Source organism: Phoenix dactylifera, chromosome 8, assembly GCF_009389715.1.
Source record: "Phoenix dactylifera cultivar Barhee BC4 chromosome 8, palm_55x_up_171113_PBpolish2nd_filt_p, whole genome shotgun sequence".
Classification (NCBI taxonomy): Eukaryota; Viridiplantae; Streptophyta; class Magnoliopsida; order Arecales; family Arecaceae; genus Phoenix; species Phoenix dactylifera.
In genome coordinates, this window is record NC_052399.1 from 21,697,940 (window position 1) to 21,715,794 (window position 17,855).

At 43.7% G+C, this 17,855-nt stretch overlaps 1 protein-coding gene across 3 annotated transcripts; it reads left to right on the forward strand.

The window, feature by feature from the left end:
* Window positions 1-7,382: 7,382 nt before the first annotated feature.
* On the forward strand, window positions 7,383-12,744 carry LOC103721327 (WRKY transcription factor 72A-like). 3 transcript variants are annotated; one of them, XM_017846235.3, is made up of 6 exons: window positions 7,383-7,517; window positions 8,155-8,232; window positions 8,959-9,051; window positions 9,386-9,913; window positions 10,071-10,184; window positions 11,535-12,744. In XM_017846235.3, exons 1-6 carry the CDS (start codon window positions 7,428-7,430, stop codon window positions 12,462-12,464), a joined length of 1,833 nt encoding a protein of 610 aa, XP_017701724.2. In that variant the 5' UTR covers window positions 7,383-7,427; the 3' UTR covers window positions 12,465-12,744. The 3 variants fall into 3 exon arrangements, with proteins under 3 accessions (XP_017701724.2, XP_038985175.1, XP_017701728.2); XM_039129247.1 differs by having other exon boundaries at window positions 8,158-8,232; XM_017846239.3 differs by lacking the exon at window positions 8,155-8,232.
* Window positions 12,745-17,855: the final 5,111 nt, after the last annotated feature.

The following is a 17,855-nucleotide window of genomic DNA, read 5'->3' on the forward strand; positions in this document are numbered from 1 at the left end:
ATCCGCAATGTGCTGATCCGCATGGCGGCTCTTTACCAGCATATCGTCCACGTACACCTCCATGTTCCGGCCGATCTGCTCCTTGAAGATTTTATTGACGAGGCGCTGGTAAGTAGCGCCAGCGTTCTTCAGACCGAAGGGCATTACCTTGTAACAGTACAGCCCCCTGTCTGTTATGAAGGCCGTTTTCTCCTCGTCCTGTGGAGCCATCATTATTTGGTTGTAGCCGGAGAAGGCGTCCATGAAAGACAGCAGCTGATATCCGGAAGTCGCGTCGACCAGTTGGTCTATTCGCGGAAGCGGAAAGCTATCCTTGGGGCACGCCTTGTTCAGGTCGGTGTAGTCGACGCACATCCTCCACTTCCCGCTCGCCTTCCGGACAAGTACGACGTTTGCCAGCCACTCGGGGTAGCTCACTTCCCTTATGAAACCTGCCTCCAAGAGTTTGTCTACCTCCTGGTCGACCACCCGGATCCGATCCGGGGCACAGTGTCTCTTCTTTTGCTTTACTGGTCGGTGGGTCGGGTCGACGTTGAGGGCGTGAGAAATGACCTCCGGGTCGATCCCAGGTACATCGGCCGCCGACCAGGCAAACACATCAGCATTGGCTCGGAGGAATTCCACTAACCGGAGCCGAGCTTCCAAGTCGAGGTTGGCACCGACCCGGACCGTACGGTCCGGGCGGCCTTCTTTGAGGGGAACTTCGATTACGCCCTCGGCCGGCTCCCCGTGCCGCAAGGCCACTTCGTCTCTGGCGTCAAGGGACTCGACGCTTAGGGCCTCCATGGGCTTCTTCCCTTTGAGAGTTGCTAGGAGACACTGCCGTGCGGTTGGTTGGTCACCTCGGACCTCTCCAATCCCGGCCGCCGTGGGGAACCGCATGAGCAAATGGTAGGTAGAAACCACCGCGCGAAGGGCGTTCAGTCCGGGTCGTCCGAGGATAGCGTTGTAGGCCGAGGGGACACGAACGACCAAGAACCCGAGTCGCACCGTGGCTTCTGCGGGTGCAACGCCCGCAGTCACAGGCAGCTCAATGACACCTTCGGCCGAGATAGCGTCTCCAGTGAATCCTATGAGGGGGGTGGATGTTTTGTGCAACAATTGTCGGGACAAGCTCATCTTTTGGAAGGCCTCGTAATACAAGATATCAGCTGAGCTTCCACTATCCACAAGAACACGCCTTACATCATAGTTCGCCATAGTGAGAGAGATCACCATGGCGTCATCGTGGGGAGTCTGAACCCCCTTTACATCTTCATCACAAAAAGCGATTACATTTCCGACCCGCTGCCTCTTCGCGACGGCCACTCCTGATGCTTCCGCCAAGCCCCCTGCGTTCCTCACGGGCCGAGAGCAGCCCCCAGTGATGGTGTGGATCACTCCCGCAACGGGTCAATTCTGCTCCCGAGGCTCCTGAGGGGCCGGGTCGGCCGGACGCGGGTCTGCCGGGGGACGTCGGTCGTTTACATATCGACCGAGACGCCCTCGGCGAATGAGAGCCTCGATCTCGTCCCGAAGCTGGAAGCAGTCTTCGGTATCGTGGCCGTGGTCTCGGTGGTACTCACAGTATGCCCGAGAAGGCCTCCTCCCAGGGATCTTCTTCATCTGCCTCGGGACCGGGAGGTCCTCCCGCCCCTTGACCTCCATGAGGATCTGGGCCCGGGGGGCCAGGAGTGGGGTGTACCGGTTGAAGCGTCGGTGCGGAGAACGAGGGCGTGTGGCGCCGTGGTTCCTTGCTGGTGACGGGCTTCTGCGCCGGCGTTGAGGCGTCGGGCTCCTCCTCTGGGGTGCCTCTTTTCGCCTTTTCTTCCCGGGCTTTAGAGGGGCCTCGGCGGCCTCCTTGTTCCGGTGGGAGGCTGCCTCCTCGGCGTCTGCATACTGGTTTGCCCGAGATAACAGCTCCGGGAAGCTCCGCGGCAGGCGTTTGTCCAGGGAGAAGGTGAGTCTGCCCTTCCGGAAGCCACGCTTCAGGGCTGAGAGAGCCACTTCCTGGCTCAGGTTCCGGACCTCCAGTGTAGCCTTGTTGAAGCGGGTGAGATAATCCCGCAGGCTTTCTCCCTCGTTTTGCCGGACATCAAAGAGGGAGTCGGAGACCAGTCGCCGCCTGCTACTGACGGCGAAATGGCTGATGAAGAAGCGGGTGAACTGGTCGAAGGACTGGATGGAGTTAGCCTCCAGGCCGGCGAACCATGCCCTTGCCGGGCCACGGAGGGTCGCCGGGAAGGCCTTGCAGAGGAGCGGATCCGATGCTCCATGGAGGAGCATAAGAGTCCTGAAACTCTCCACGTGGTCCCGCGGGTCCGCCGCCCCGTCGTAGGGTTCGATCGCCGGCATTTTGAACCCCGGCGGGTTCGGGGTCCGCAGGATCCTCGAGGCAAGCGCCGGCTGGGAGGAGATCTCCAAGTCAGCGAAGGGATCTTTGGAGTGGCCCTTCAGGACCTGGAGTTGTCTGTGGAGATCGTCCACCCGCCGGTCCAGGGAGCGCGACCGGTGGGTGGGGGACAAGGAGCGGCGCGAGGGGGACCGACTGGAGTGCGGGCCCCTCGAGGACTGGGGTGTCTGAGAACGCGCCCGGGTCCGCCTCTCGTACCCCGCACAGCTCCGATGAGAAGGTCCTGGCAGAATGGACCGCACTCGAGAATCCTCCTCGCGCCGGCGCTCCTCTCCATGGGAGAGGAAGGAGCGCGGGTTGTGAGGAAGAGGCGAGTGCTCGGGGGGCAGCGGCTCCTGAGCCCGTTGCGGCACCCGAGAGATCACACCCTGCAGATTCTGCACTGCCTCCGCGAGGGTGCGAACCTGCTGGGCTAGCTGGTCGAACTGAGCAGCTTCGACCGTCTGAATGGGAGAAGGGGCGGTGGAGTGCTGCTGAGAGTGCGTTGGGGACGCAGCAGCCTCTCGGCCGGAGGCGCGAGAGGCTCCGCGACCGGAAGCATTGGAAGCTCCACGACCACCTCGCCGTGCCATTACGATCGTTCTAAGATTCGGCCCTCCTTCTAGCGCCAACTGTTGCTGGTGGTCCAAACCGAGAACGATTGGCACTGCGGTGTGAACGGGGTTCCGTCTGAGTTGTCTTGGTTGGTGTTGGTTGCGCTCCACCTTCCGCCAAGAAACCTGCAAACAAGCCTTGCACCACCACCAGGGTGGTGATGGCCCTCCGACGGTCAAGTCAGAGGAGATTGGAGGAGGAGGAGAGGTGATAATCGCAAGTAAGAGAGTGCTCTGGGAGATATTGCTCACCTCCCCCCCTTTCTCCCCCCAGCCGCATATATACCTGGCTGGGGGGTCTCTCAGGGGGGGTTCGTTATCGTGGGGCACGATGGTGTGGCCACTGACATGGCCGTTATAGGGCGTCGTGGAGCAGCACCGGGTACGGCCACGTCAGGGCATAGTGGGGCTCCGCTTTGTACGGCTGATGCAGGAGATCGTGGAGCAGCATCGGATACAGCCGTTGCAGGGAGTAGTGGAGCAGGAGGCCGCGGCGTGCCTCTGGGGAATAGCCTGTCGTTATCGAGAGATCTCCGACTCGGGGTCGGAGCGCTGGATCAAGGGGCAGCCGACTCGGGGTCGGGCTGCGGAGCCGAGGATATCCGACTCGGGGTCGGATTGCTGGATCAAAGGGCAGCCGACTCGGGGTCGGGCTGCGGAGCCGAGGACGTCCGACTTGGGGTCGGAGCGCTGGATCAAAGGGCAGCCGACTCGGGGTCGGGCTGCGGAGCCGAGGACGTCCGACTTGGGGTCGGAGCGCTGGATCAAAGGGCAGCCGACTCGGGGTCGGGCTGCGGAGCCGAGGACGTCCGACTCGGGGTCGGATTGCTGGATCAAAGGGCAGCCGTAGTCTTCCTGGGCGCGCGTGCCGGTCACGTGGGGCATGGCGGCTTATTTCCCCCGTAATATAGTAAGCTATTTTACATACCTCTTCTAAACATTCAAACAATTGAATATGGAAAAGAAGTTTTCTTTGGGAAGTAGTTGCATGAAAGATAAAACATGAGTTTGAAGGTGTAATTGTTAACTTTTAACTAATCTACTTAGCCATCTAATGAACTAATTTTTTTCCTAAAAAGGCATTGGGAAAATAGTAATTAATGTAACATCATGTTTATAGAAACAAGATGAACCAGTTGAATGAATGGCATTCCGGTAATATCAAACTTTTGGAATGGCATGTTAGTTTAACTCAAGAAGTACGTAAGAATACCATGTCCTTCGAACTAAATGGATCTTTCTAAGATAGTAGGTCTTCATTTTTCATTTTTACTTTCATATATTATGTTCTATTGGCTCAAGTTTCACTTAGCTTGACCTTTAAATCTCTCTTGAGTAGGGTATTGCTTTATATACCATGAAAAGAAGTAGAGGGAGTAATCATCTTTTTCAATAAAAAAGGTGAAGAAAAAGTTTTGCACCAACGAATTATATCTGTGATTCTTTTACTTTATATGAAATTAAAAAAAAAAAGCATAATACTCTATTTTAGAGAATATTATTTAAGAATAAATGAAAATATATCAAGAGGAAGAACAATTAAATTTGTTAACATAAAAAATGATAAGGTCATATATTTAAAAGGGGGGGGGGGGGGGGGGGGGGCATTTATATGTTTGAGAGGGGTATTGTTAAAAATTGATCAAGTAGATCGAACTATCAATCCACCTACAATCCAGCTTGAGTTCCTTTTAAAAATTCTTTGCTAGGTAATCAGCCAACATCCATTTACCCATATCTAATGTTTTAACTAACAACCCGAATCGCAGGATACGAATCAATTTATCTTTAAGCTAGACTATTTAGGTTTATAATAGAGAAAAGAAGCCAAAAAAAAAAAAAACCAATATTTGGGAAGAATGATGAACCATCTAAAATTAAAAAAGCAACACACCGTCAGCAACAAGCCTCTTTCAAACTAGCAATTAAACTATCATCTCTCAATAACTTATCCCTTTTTCTTTTTGCAAGTCTCATTGCTTGCTTCATTGCTATTGAAAGTCTAAATGAAGCCTAATTTGTTTCTATGAAATCAAAATATAGCATAACTTTTTTGACAGTTTTCCAGTGATGTAATTGGTCAATATTATACATAATTATCCAAACATCTTAATAAGAATTATTTGCATGCCTCATTGCTTGCTTCATTGCTATTGAAAGTCTAAATGAATCCTAATCCATTTCTACGAAATCAAAATATAGCATAACTGTTTCGACGGCCTTCCAGCGATGTAATCGGTTGATATTATACATAATTATCTAAACATCTTAATAAGAATTATTTAAACTATCCGAGGAGGGAAAAAAAAAAAGAAAAGAAGAAGAAGAAGAAGAAGATAGAAAAAAGAAAAAAAAACAGAAGGACGAAGATGCCCTTCTAATACCTCTAAGGGCTCGTTTGGTTCGCGGGAAGCATTTTTCCTCATAGAAATATGATTACTAAAAAACAAATTCCTAGTAAGAGGATGCATAGGAAGTACTTTTGGCATGTTTGGTTGACCATGGGAAAGTGACAAATTTCCAAAGTGCTTATGTTTGGTTGGCCATCCACTTTTCTGGAAAAGTTATGTATAATTCCTATTATGCCCTTAATAAAAATTAGGTCTTTAATGCCTCTTTAATGCTTCTTTAATGCTAAAGGACCTTTTTGGAAAAAAATAAAAATAAAGTGATTCCCTCCTTATAGAAAAGTAACTTTTCCATGTTTCTCATGAAAAAGACTTTTCCATGAAATGTGGGAATCATATTCTCATGAGAATACAACTTTTCCATCTCTCTCCTTTGAAAACTCCAACCAAACAAGAGGCATATCATTACTTTTCCGTTGACCACACTTTTCTCCCTTCTTTTTCCGCGAAACAAACGAGCCCTAAGTAGGACATGAATTGGTGCGATGTATCAACATTAAACTTCCCATATGCTTCACACCTTGTCAATAAAGTTATATAGGGGCATTTCCGGAAAATAAATAGGTGACGGTGCATGTGCTCAAATGAATTAAACTAAAACTTCTCGTTACATAATTCTCCTCCCTGCATTTATCACGGAAAAAAAAAGTCCAAGGAAAAATTGAGAGGCAAAGCTGGTGCTCTTGACGAAGAAAGCGGCGCATTAAACGTGTTTTTAGCTTCGACGGAGCCGCAATTACCTAACCTGCACTAAAATAATAATAAAAAATCGCAAACGTTGAAACCCTAATGCTTTATAAGAGAAAAGTAGGAGTAGGGGCATTTTGGGCAGGGATGGTGGGGCCATTTTCGTCAACTTTGAAAAAATCAGCTGGAGGCCTTGGAAATAAGACCGGAATCTCCACGCGAGGTTGTCGAACCAAACGTTTCAACGCCTTGGGATCTTAAAACAACTAGATTATATTCGAAACTGTCCCTCTCCAGCACGAGTGGGCTCACCGGAAACTGGTGGTCGGAATCTAAAACACCTCAGCCTCTCCATTATTTTATACTACTGGTACAGCTAACTGAGATCACCTCTCTCTTAAAATCTATATATTCTTCAACAAATCATCTTTAAGTCCTCGGTTGTTGATGCATAAATAGATGCACAGTTGACGCGAGATTGCTTCTTAATTAATTGTAGAGAAATGACGTAGTGAATAATATGAAAAATTTATGAGAGTTAGAAAAATGACTTGGAAAATCATTTGGCCATTAATAAGTTTGTGGATGTAAAGCAAGAGCAGTTTTAAAAATGTGTACCGGGCAAAGAGATCAGCCATCCTTGGTTTAATTTTTTTTTATAGATTCAGAAATATTATCTCTTACAAAATATGGATAAATTTGGTGACTTGAATGATAAGATGGTCCATTGTTATTGTGTCTTTTGGATGAAGGACAGGATTCACTGTATCTATCTATATATCTATCTACCTATCTCTATCCACCGATCGATATGGATAACTAGATAGCTAGATAGATAGATCAAACAGGTAGATGTAATTTTTTTCAACTAAAGTCTACATGAGGATAATTCATGCTTGAGTTATTGGTATGAGTATGATTCCGAGTCTTCCATGAGCTATCATGAACAGTTGCTGCTCCCGTCTAAAGGCACTATGGCAGCCAAGCGCCGGTGGGGCACACCTCCGGCAGACATCGTTGAAGGGGTGATGATTGGCACAAGGTGGCAGAGGGAGAAACTTCAAAGCGGTCCGGGGAGTGCGGCTGGAAGCTCTCCTAATGACGCAGCCTGACAAGTACATGTCTCACACGTTGGGATCCCCATATTTTTCTTATTGCTTCTCTCAGTCCCCTTGACATTTAGGTGCTCATGCCCCACTAGAGATAAGCGCTGCGATTTGAATTTTATTAAACAAGTCAAAAACAGGAGGCTTTCCTTTATAAGAAGAGGGGGTGAAAGGACAGGAGGCGCGGCACAAGAAATATTATTAAAGAGGAGGAGGAGGAGGAAACCTGGGGTTGTTTCCAATGGAGGTGCTGCTGAAAGGGTCTCTTGTTGATGAAGAGGAAAAGAGAACTAAGAGTGTTGGTGATGAAGAGGGTGGAAAAATTGGAAAGGTATGGCTTCTTCTTCTCGCTGTCTGAATTCTGTCCAGATGCAGCATTGTCCTCCGAATCTTATTTTCTTTTCCTTTATTTTTCTCTAGAGGAAAACTCTGGGCTTGCCCATCAGCTTCATCGTTGTAAGCTTTCTTTTTTTTTTTTTTTTTTTTTTGTGTGTGTGTGTGAATATCAAGCCATGATTGAAATGGGTACATGAACCTAATTAAGATTTTTTTTTGCTTTTAATGCATTTCTGAAGTTTTAGTAGCTCCAAAAAAATGAATTTTTGTAGCATTTAGGAACTTGGTAGCATATATTTGAGCGGAAAATTAGGCTTTTGATGAATTGAATTCCATCATCACTAAGTGACAAACATACCGACAAGGTGTTCAACATCATGTCTTTATCTCAGACTATTAGATTGTAAGACTATCATATATCCTTGAAAAAGAGTTGGCTTTTGATTTTTCAAGGAAAGAATCTTTGAAAAGAAAATAGACTATCTTCTCAGGAAAAAACAAAGAAAAGGAAATAGACTATTTGTGGTTGATTTGGCAACTTCTTGGAAGATTTCCGAAGAGCCTATTAACCTTTCTGTTATGTATTCTTCTGCTCATATGGTTTCTCAACAATCAATAACCTTATACTGCAGCAGTTTGGAGGTGAAATACCAGCTGCGGACCGAGATTTTTCTAGGTCACCTTCTCCCAATTCAATCATTAACAAACAGGTATGAAGGTTTGAAGCTAATTTCAAATATAACTAGCGAAACGATCATTACATATGCTCGTGGCATAATTCTTGTGAGAATTGCATCATTTTTTTTTTTGATTGCAATCTGTGGGATTTTAAAAACTTCTCTGGAACTCTGGTAACTTGGTCACAGTTTTACGAGGGTTAATTTGGTTTAAGAGTCTGGTGAAATATAATACCTGTCGTTGGTATACTCAATGAATGATAAATTAAATGATTGGGGAATTCCCAACATCTTTAAAATATTCAAGTTCCTCTAATTTATGAATAGCTCTTGATGAACATCGTAAACTAGGTAAAGTCTCTTTATCTTTGGCTAGGCTTGTTTTGTAATATCATAGCTGATGATCCAAGCCAAACCACTAGAAGCTGGAATTACAATTTTCCATGATCAACTTAGTCTAATTATATATGCATGTTTTGAATTTACCTTCACACAAGAAAAGGATAAGACTTTTCATTCTATTTGTTGCCTTTTTTTTTTTTTGTTAAAAACAGTGGTCGTGTATAGATACAACCAAGAAAATCAAAAACTGCTTCTGCTTTTATTCAATTCATTAATTTTATAGTTTTAAGGGGGAGGGAACATCATATGCTCCATGCCTTCCAGTCATTTATAATTCATTGTCAATAAAGCGTCAGACCAGATTAGCCTTTATTCATTTTTTTCCAACAAGTGATCTAACTCAAAGATGCGTAACAGGCTTCTGCTGCAATCCCAAGCGAAAGATCATCTATGGATACATCCTCAAGACCGTCTTCTTTAAACCTCGAGGACTCCGTCAAGATGAGTAAGGTTAGAATTTTATTCTAATATATATTAACAAAAAACTACTCACAATCATTTGGATCTGTGTTTTTATGTTTATGTTTATGTTGAATTAATACAGGCATGCCATGTTATCATATATCCAGCTTTTGTTCGTAAACGTCTCTAGATTTTCCATCAAAATAAAGTTTGATCCGTAAACTTTAATTTGTTCTCTCAAATCTCAAAAAAAATTTGCGGCAAAGTTATCAAACAACACTAGTCATGAGGCTCTGTGACTGGCTCAAATCAATGAATTAATAACATGAGGCCATGTTTTTATGGATATTCTCTCATCATCTTTGGATTTGTGGGCTTGAAGGTGGACCAGCTCGAATCCACTAAGGCGGAAATGGGTGAGGTAAGAGAAGAGAATGAAAGATTGAAGACAATATTAGCCCGCATCGTTAAGGATTACCAGTCTCTCCAAACGCACTTCTTTGACATTGTTCAGCAAGAGCAAGCCAAGAAACCTGTTGAGACCCCGCCAGCTCCAAATGAAGTAGAAGAACCTGAGCTTGTTTCACTAAGCCTTGGAACAAGTTCAAGCGGTCACAAGAAGGAAGAGAAGGTGAGCCCAGATAAAACCAAAGAGAGTCATGAGCAGATTGAAGGAGGCCTGACTCTTGGACTAGACTGCAAATTTGAGGGATCTGGTACTGGCACCAATGAACCTGGCTCCAACCTGAGCCCAGGCAATAGCTTCGAGGAGCCAAAGGAAGCAAAGCCTGGGGAGCCATGGCCACCTAGCAAGATATTGAAGAATTTGAGAAATGGTGACGAAGTTTCCCAGCAGCCCTTTGTCAAGAAAGCACGTGTTTCCGTGAGAGCACGATGTGATGCACCGACGGTCCGTATCATGTCATATCCTACAACCAATCAACTTGAATTGCATGCATTTGATCGATACTTTGGTTGTAGTAATATTATGCATGGAAATAGTACATAACGATCTTCTGAACATTTGATTACTGATCAAACTCTATCTTCTTGTTCCTTCTTGTTAGATGAATGATGGATGCCAGTGGAGAAAATATGGGCAAAAGATTGCAAAAGGTAATCCATGCCCACGAGCATACTATCGTTGCACTGTTGCACCGGCATGCCCAGTAAGGAAGCAGGTAACGATCTCTTTCCTGTATCTTATTTTTGGCTTTGGTTTTGTCTGAAATAATCTATGCATTGGATATAAGATTGATATGATTGTAGGCTATTGGAGATAACGTTAAATAGTTCTAGAGCTCGCTAAAACAATTAAGTAACAAATATATATGAAGCTAATTTTCTTAAGGTCATAGTTAGAGTCTGCCTAGGGTTTGGATATAATATGATGGCCTTCTGGTCTTACATTAGTCCAAAGCCCAGTATGATCAAGACTCCTGGTCGAATCCTTAGTGCTGATAAATGTCTTCGTGTTGATCAATTGGCAGGTCCCAACAATGCAGCCATTACCATTTTTTCAGTTATGTTTTAGGAAATCTTCTCTTAATATGATTTCCTTGTCTGGAAAAAAGCCGCATGTAATATGATTTGTGATCAGATCCTACGTAACTTCAGATAGATTGTTCTCTTTTGATAGAAAATGTCAAACAAGTTGTTCAAATGATTAACAATAGAGGTTTTTAGTGGCAAATAAAAGCTTCCAAAAGTCATAAAATTACCTCTAAATATTTATATCGTTGGAGTAACAGCAAAAAGTTGAGAATGGCTTTTGCAGCCATTATTGCTAAAACTTTAGCAACATTTATATTCTGAACTTCCTTTCAGAGAAAAACATATTTCAACACTAAAAAAAAATATAGCAGCAAAAGTAGTTCCTGCTGTAAATATTTTTTTAAAAAAAGACAATTCTTTTTAATGCTATAAATATTACATCATTTTTTCGGAGGCACAAATTTTTGCCGCCATATATGCAACCTATTTTTAGAGGTAAATATTCTTTCCCCACAATAATTCATTGCTAAAACTCTGTTTCCTTGTAGCGAGGGAATATGAACCATATCAGACTCAGTTGATCATCTCAATAATGTTTTGAGTTAGATAAATTCATTATTCTTGTAAAAGTATAGTCCTAGATCAGAAGAATTTGAGAAAGAAATCTAAGTAATTTCAAATCATAGTCAGAAGAAAATATTCCTTTCAGTATATTATGTCATCATAAATAACCATGTAGAACTTGCTGAGGATGTTCCTGTCTGCATCCAAGACGTGATTAACAAGTCATTCAGAATGTTCACTTGATGCAAGTGTTGAAATATAGAATTTGAAACATCAATTAAGTTTATCACTTGCCTGTTAATATATAATGTAAGCTTTCCTTTAGCATCACTTCATCCCTTTCTAAGTTCTATGGATCCCTTGCCGACTTCCATCTCAACTCTTTTATATCCAGAAATGAAATAATTTTAGAAGAAATTCACCAAAGTTTCCATGTACTCAATATTCTTCTCATTTCTATATTCAATTTCCAGGTGCAAAGGTGTGCAGAAGATATGTCTATATTGATCACCACCTATGAGGGGACCCATAACCACCCACTTCCATACTCAGCCACTGCCATGGCTTCAACAACCTCCGCTGCTGCTTGCATGCTGATGTCTGGCTCCTCCGCTTCCCGACCAACCATCGGATCTCTCGCCACCTCCTCCACTGTCACCACCACCACAGACGCCAGACTCCATGGCCTAAACTTCAGCCTATCAGGCAATTCAAGACCATGTCATTTCTACCTTCCAAACCCTTCGATCTCTTCCACCCCTTGCCACCCCACCATTACACTAGACCTCACTGCCCCCCCATCATCCACCTCCCAACCTTCTCACTTCAGTAGGTTCTCTTCAAACTTTGCTTCCATTCCAAGATACTCCTCAACAGGCTTCAGTTTCTCTTCCCCAGAGTCTGACACCATCCCAACATCGTGGAGCAATAGTTATCTTAACCACGGAAATCAGCCATATAACAAGAGTCTCGTTGGCTCTTTGAACCTCGGAAGACAACCTCAGGACCCTTTCTACCAATCCTATCTGAACAAGGCCACCAACCCAAGTGCTCCCTCTCCAAGCCAGAATTCACTGACGGACACAATTACTAAGGCTATAACGTCGGACCCGAGCTTCCAGTCGGTGATAGCAGCTGCCATCACGTCGTATGTTGGAGCCCAAGGTGGGAGAGGCGAGAGTTCAGGCCACGGCCTGAAATGGGGAGAACGCTTCAACTCAGTTCCCCACTACTCAGGCGCAGCGACCGGGAACGCTTGTGCGTCGAGCTACTTGACTCGGTCGACGGCCTCAAGCTCAAACCCTCAACAAGGGAACTTGATGTTCCTCCAGCCTTCGATGGGCTTTCCTGGCTCCAAGAGTGCCTCTGCCTCTCCCGTGGAAAATAGGGAAAACACCAACTGAAGGCCCTTTTTGGATTTAGTTCTGCTTTCATTTTGTTCTAGGAATTTTGGAATTTATCCAGCCGTAACATTGTATGTGGTCATTGAGCTATAAGTTCTGAATGACAATATATGGGAAGGGGTTGGGGTAGGTAAGTTAAGGCATTGTTGTTTCATGATGTACAGTGCAAGCAAGGCAACTAAGTCTGACCATGTGAATGAAAATGGTGATGGTGATCTAGGTGTAAGCCATGAAACTAGACCAGATATATAACCAGACTATTTCAGCTGTTCATTGGGAAGTGGTTTCTGATTACTTGGAGTGCGCCGCACTCTGCTGCTAGAAGAATTTGCAAGCTCATTCCTGAGTGTGAAGGTCTTGTCGCTACTTGGGCCCTCTACTAGGGCTTTTTTTTTATTTTTCCTTCTCTTCTTTGTTCTCTCCTTTTTCTTCTCTTTGATTTTTTGTTTTGTTTTGTTTTTCTTTCTTTTGTTTTTTGTTTCGTTGTATATACGTTTTTCATTTTCCCAATAAATTCTAAGATGGGAGGGATCTCTTTCAACCCTCCTTCCATATTATTGAAAGAAACATATGTAAGCAGATTTTTTAAACCTTTATTTATCTTTTTCTGATGAAATTGAACCTTTATTTATCACTTTATGCAGCCTTGTATCTCTAGATACGGAGCCCAAGGGATTTCTTTTATTGGCCAAACTAGGGCAAGGGTTTGCTGTAGTATATGACATTCTGTATGCTAATGAGTACATTATCAACTTATCAAAGGAGTATATAGATAAATGTCAAGTCGGCCACTTAATCTATCCGTTCCTGCCTTACCTCTATGATATTATCAAATATTTCACGGAAAGAAAATTCTAAACCATCCTTGAAGAACTATGTTCGTAGCACAATACATTGAGTCTCTAGCTAATATAATTGATTGTCCAGATCAGAAAAAAAGGGCTCAAATTGGACGTATATTTAAAGCCCCGAATAAAAAGAAAAGTATAGATGGAAATCATGATTTTATCATCTATTTCTGCTTTTTTTTTCTCCTTTCTGTTCTAAGAGGATGAATTGATATACAAAATGTATCTGAATATTATTTTTTCATTGTCATTCAAAAAGCTAAAAGGATGCATTGATACATTTATTTGGATATTATTGGAAGTACACAATATTAGGTAAATTTAAATTATTTAATAATTTTAAATATTCTTTAGCTTTTTATAATTTTAAAGTGTTTTTAGTCCGTGTAAACAGTTTAGCAGAATATTGAATCTAACTAGAAAAATTCAAATATTTAATATTATAAACTTTTTATTGATATTTTATTTATGTTGAAATATTTGGGGAAGAAGAGAAAAACAAAAAGAGAGAGAGAGAGAAAAGTGATTTTATTTCTCTTTCATAAATTCGGTACATCTCAAAAGTTATATATACTCGCGTATAGACTCTATACATGAAAAATAATATACACTGATAGAAGATTTTACTAATAATATATCCCTAAAATCACTTTTATAACAAGATTAAGCTAACAAAAAAAACTAATATAGATTGACACAAAATCATGCTAATAAAGAAAAATATTATGAGTGATGCAACTTGTTATGTGATCCCTAAAATTATTCTAACAATTTAGTTTAATTTTTTTTTAATGTTTTGATATACCCTTTTCATTCATCAACAATCTAACTCTCATTTTTTCACAAGTTTATTTAAGACAATATGAAGCAACCATTGGACCTCTACCTTCACATGCAAGTGCTACACTTGCCTATTAAATGTGTATGTATACGCACAAACTAATACTTGCAATTTTGTTTTCGTACAAGAAATGTCACGCCCCCAAACCCAACTCCCGGGTCCGGCACGCGACCGGCCGCATGAGCCCTAGAGCAATGCCCTAAAGATCATGCAAGGCCTAAGATAAACAACAATTCCAATAATTCCAATAATTCCATAAATGCCAAAATCAAAGATTGATGTAATTCAATCAAATCCAGCTACAATGTACTGAATGATTACACAATTTCAAATGTCCATAAATAAAAGATAAATTGACTTCTAACTATCTAGCAGTCTGACTCCAGATCGAGCTCACTTCTTGTCCCATCCGACAAATTCTACGAATCCAGTGCCTCTGAAAAAAAAATGGAAGTGTAGTATGAGCTTTTCCAGCCCAGTAAGAATCCCAACAGCCACACACAACAAAATCATAAAATAATCAAGTATCAAAATATATATATCATTTCATCATTTCAAAAGCTCAACAAACAACAAATATATGTAATCAGTACATATACACAAATCCTTTTTCACATTATGTGATCCATTCCCGTATTACTCAAATTCCAAAGTTTTCAAACTTTTCATTTCTGGCGTTGGACTAACCAAGATCATGTCCCAGTCCAAGACTGCACAAATCCCACGCATAAGCTCGTGGCAGCTATCCCACGCGTAAGCCCGTGGAGGCTATCCTACGCATAAGCTCGTAGAGGCTATCCCACGCGTAAGCCCGTGGAGGCTATCCCACGCATCAGCTCGTGGCCGCTATCCTACGCATAAGCTCGTAGAGGCTATCTCATGACAAGGTTAGTCCAACCCATATTACATGTCTAGTTTTACATGTTCAATCACATCCCCATCACATCACATATTTTCATAAATTTTCAAAAAAAATATGTTATTTCTTCCCAAATGAATTTATCTCAATATTTTCATTATAAACAACATGCACGCCTCATAGGTGCCGCATCAACTCATAAACAATAACAACATAATAATGAAAATATGTTGATAAAAATTCGTCTCATATGTATCATATCAACTCACAAGCAATAACATCAAAACCGTAAATAAATCCAACGATAAATCAATATATGCATAGAAGTGCTCAGATGTAGGGATTCTTACAGAAATTGTAGACTGACTCAAACACAGTCCGAATCACACCTACGCGCTGGGGTGCTGAGTCCCCTGATCAAAACCTCCTGGCTCCGCCGACTCTTCCTCTACAACATCAATTATATTTCACAAACTAAATTATTCAATATTTAAATATTCTAAACCATAATTCTCATCTGTTATGGGGTCCATCATCAGGTCCCCAAACATCTCAATCCTCCCAGATCTAGGGCAGTCGGGATAGTCCGACTCCCATCTTGTACCACCGGCCTACGTCGTCGCCAGCCGTGGCCGCTACCACGCCGGCGATGATGGCCGGTCCCGGTAAAGAAACCAACATAAAGGAATGATTCCTCTCTCTTCATGGTTGGAAGTACATCTTCCTCCTTCAAATCTCTTTGGTCTAAGGGTAATAGCCATGGTGGCTGTGCCCTTTCCTTCCCCAACCCGACAACACCACAGCCACCACTAGCCACATCATCGCCGGCCAAGAGAAGGAGGGAAGAAGAGATATCTTCTTCTTCTTCTTCTTATTCCCCCAAGAATCGGCATGCTTTCCTCCCTTCCTCCCCCCCCTTCACCCACGGAAGACCACCCTGAGGGTGGCTCGGCTCCCCCCACCCGCCAGCAACCACCTCACCGTCGTCGCCGGCCGGCAGCCAACCGATGAGAGGAAGAGAAGGGAGATGGGATCACGAGGTAGGAGATCTCGGTCCACCTCTCTCCATCCCCTCTAAAACCCTAGAAATCCCTCTCCGATCCTCACAGCAACCTGACCAACCCCACCGCCATAGATCCCGGCCAATCCCGGTGGCCGGCGGCCGGCGGCAAGATCCGAAAAGAGAAGCCGAAACAGGGTACCCCTGTTTCGGATCCTTCTCCGACGATCTCACCGGCCAAATCCCCATCATCACCGCCCTAAGTCCAGAAAATGAAGCATAAGGAAGGGAGCCCCACTTACCTCGGTCCGACGACGTGCTCCGGCGACCTTTCCGGCAAGAGATGGATGGAAGAATCCGTGAACAAATCACCGATCTGTGGAGGGTCTTCTTCGAAGGAAAGGCTTTAGAGTTTTCCCCCACGGCCGGCCGGATCTCGGCGCTCCGTCTCCACTTCGGTGTTTGGTCTCCTCCGGCGAGTCGCCTCCCCCGATGACCGGCCTCCCCTCACGCCGCCGCCTCCCCCCTGCAAGGCTTCCTCCACGATCGTGCCTAGGGCACGATCATAAGAGGGATACGGGTCCGGTCTTTTCGGGCCGGCCCGTTAACCTCTTTTTTTTTCTTTTTTTTTTTGGGGTTTTTACAAGAAATAATGAATAACTCATTGATATGAGAAAATAGAGAAAAATGATGGTAATGATATTATCCTGGCATTGCACCCTCATTGATCATAGACCAAATTTTATCCAATTTTCTACCTTGGGATTCTGGGAATCATAATCCAATGGCAATCCGGTTGCTTATTGCTTAGCTCACGATGCAATCCACTTTGTTGAGTCGCATACAATATTTGTCCGGCGCTTATAAATGTTTCCGAATATGGACAAAGTTCGACAAATCCAGCTTCTAATTTGCGTTTTCCGATGTTTCGTGTTTTGGCTAACCAGCTGGGTTTCCCTTGTTGATCCAACGGCTCTTTCCACCCCCGACTGCCACGAGTCCGTCGCCGCCCACGGCCGGAAGGGCAGCGGGAAGCAATGCCAGAAATAGAAATTAAAAGAAATAAAGGAAACAAAAGAAAAAAAGCTCTCGATTTCTTTCATATAATCCTTTCCGATTTCGATAGGTTTTTATTCGTGTTCTTTAGATTTCTTACTTCTCTCGCTCCTATAAATACCAAGAATCCGACAGAATGAATGGAGGCAAATGCCGCTCTAGTTTCTTGGTTAGATCGGTATGATCCTCTTTAGATCGCTCTAGGGTTTGTCGGCGAGCAATTTATGCGATATGCATCACAAATTGCGATCTCCATTTTGTGGAATTACTATTATTAGAAGATTCTTTTGCACATAGTTGTGGTTGTAGCATCTGAAAGAGATTTCTAGGGTGGGTTTGGTTCTCGATCAGAACCGGATTGGAATAGAAATCAGAATGATCGTATTTTCCGACGTATTTGGTTCGTGACTGAAATCGGAATCAAAATAGGATTTAGATACTGTAGGAGAGTCGGGATTTAGGTCTTGGAGGATCGGGACAGAGTCACTCATTCCCATTCCCTTCGAGAGCCCAACTCTTTCCAACCAAGTATATCCTAGTCTCAAGATGCGGTTTTGTTTTGGTGTTCTTTTGGAAAAATAGAGTTAAATCTTTAGAGATGTTGGGTGTTTTACGGTGTCATTTAAGATGGGAGCCAACGTTTGTAATGATTTTGGAGGTCGGTGAATGTTGAGAGTCTTCTGTTTGATGTAATGGCTTGTTGGTTTCTTTGCGGTTTACAGATTGACGGTGCTTTGCAGGGTTACGACTCAACAGAGACCGCATGGTGGATTCTTTCATTTTTATT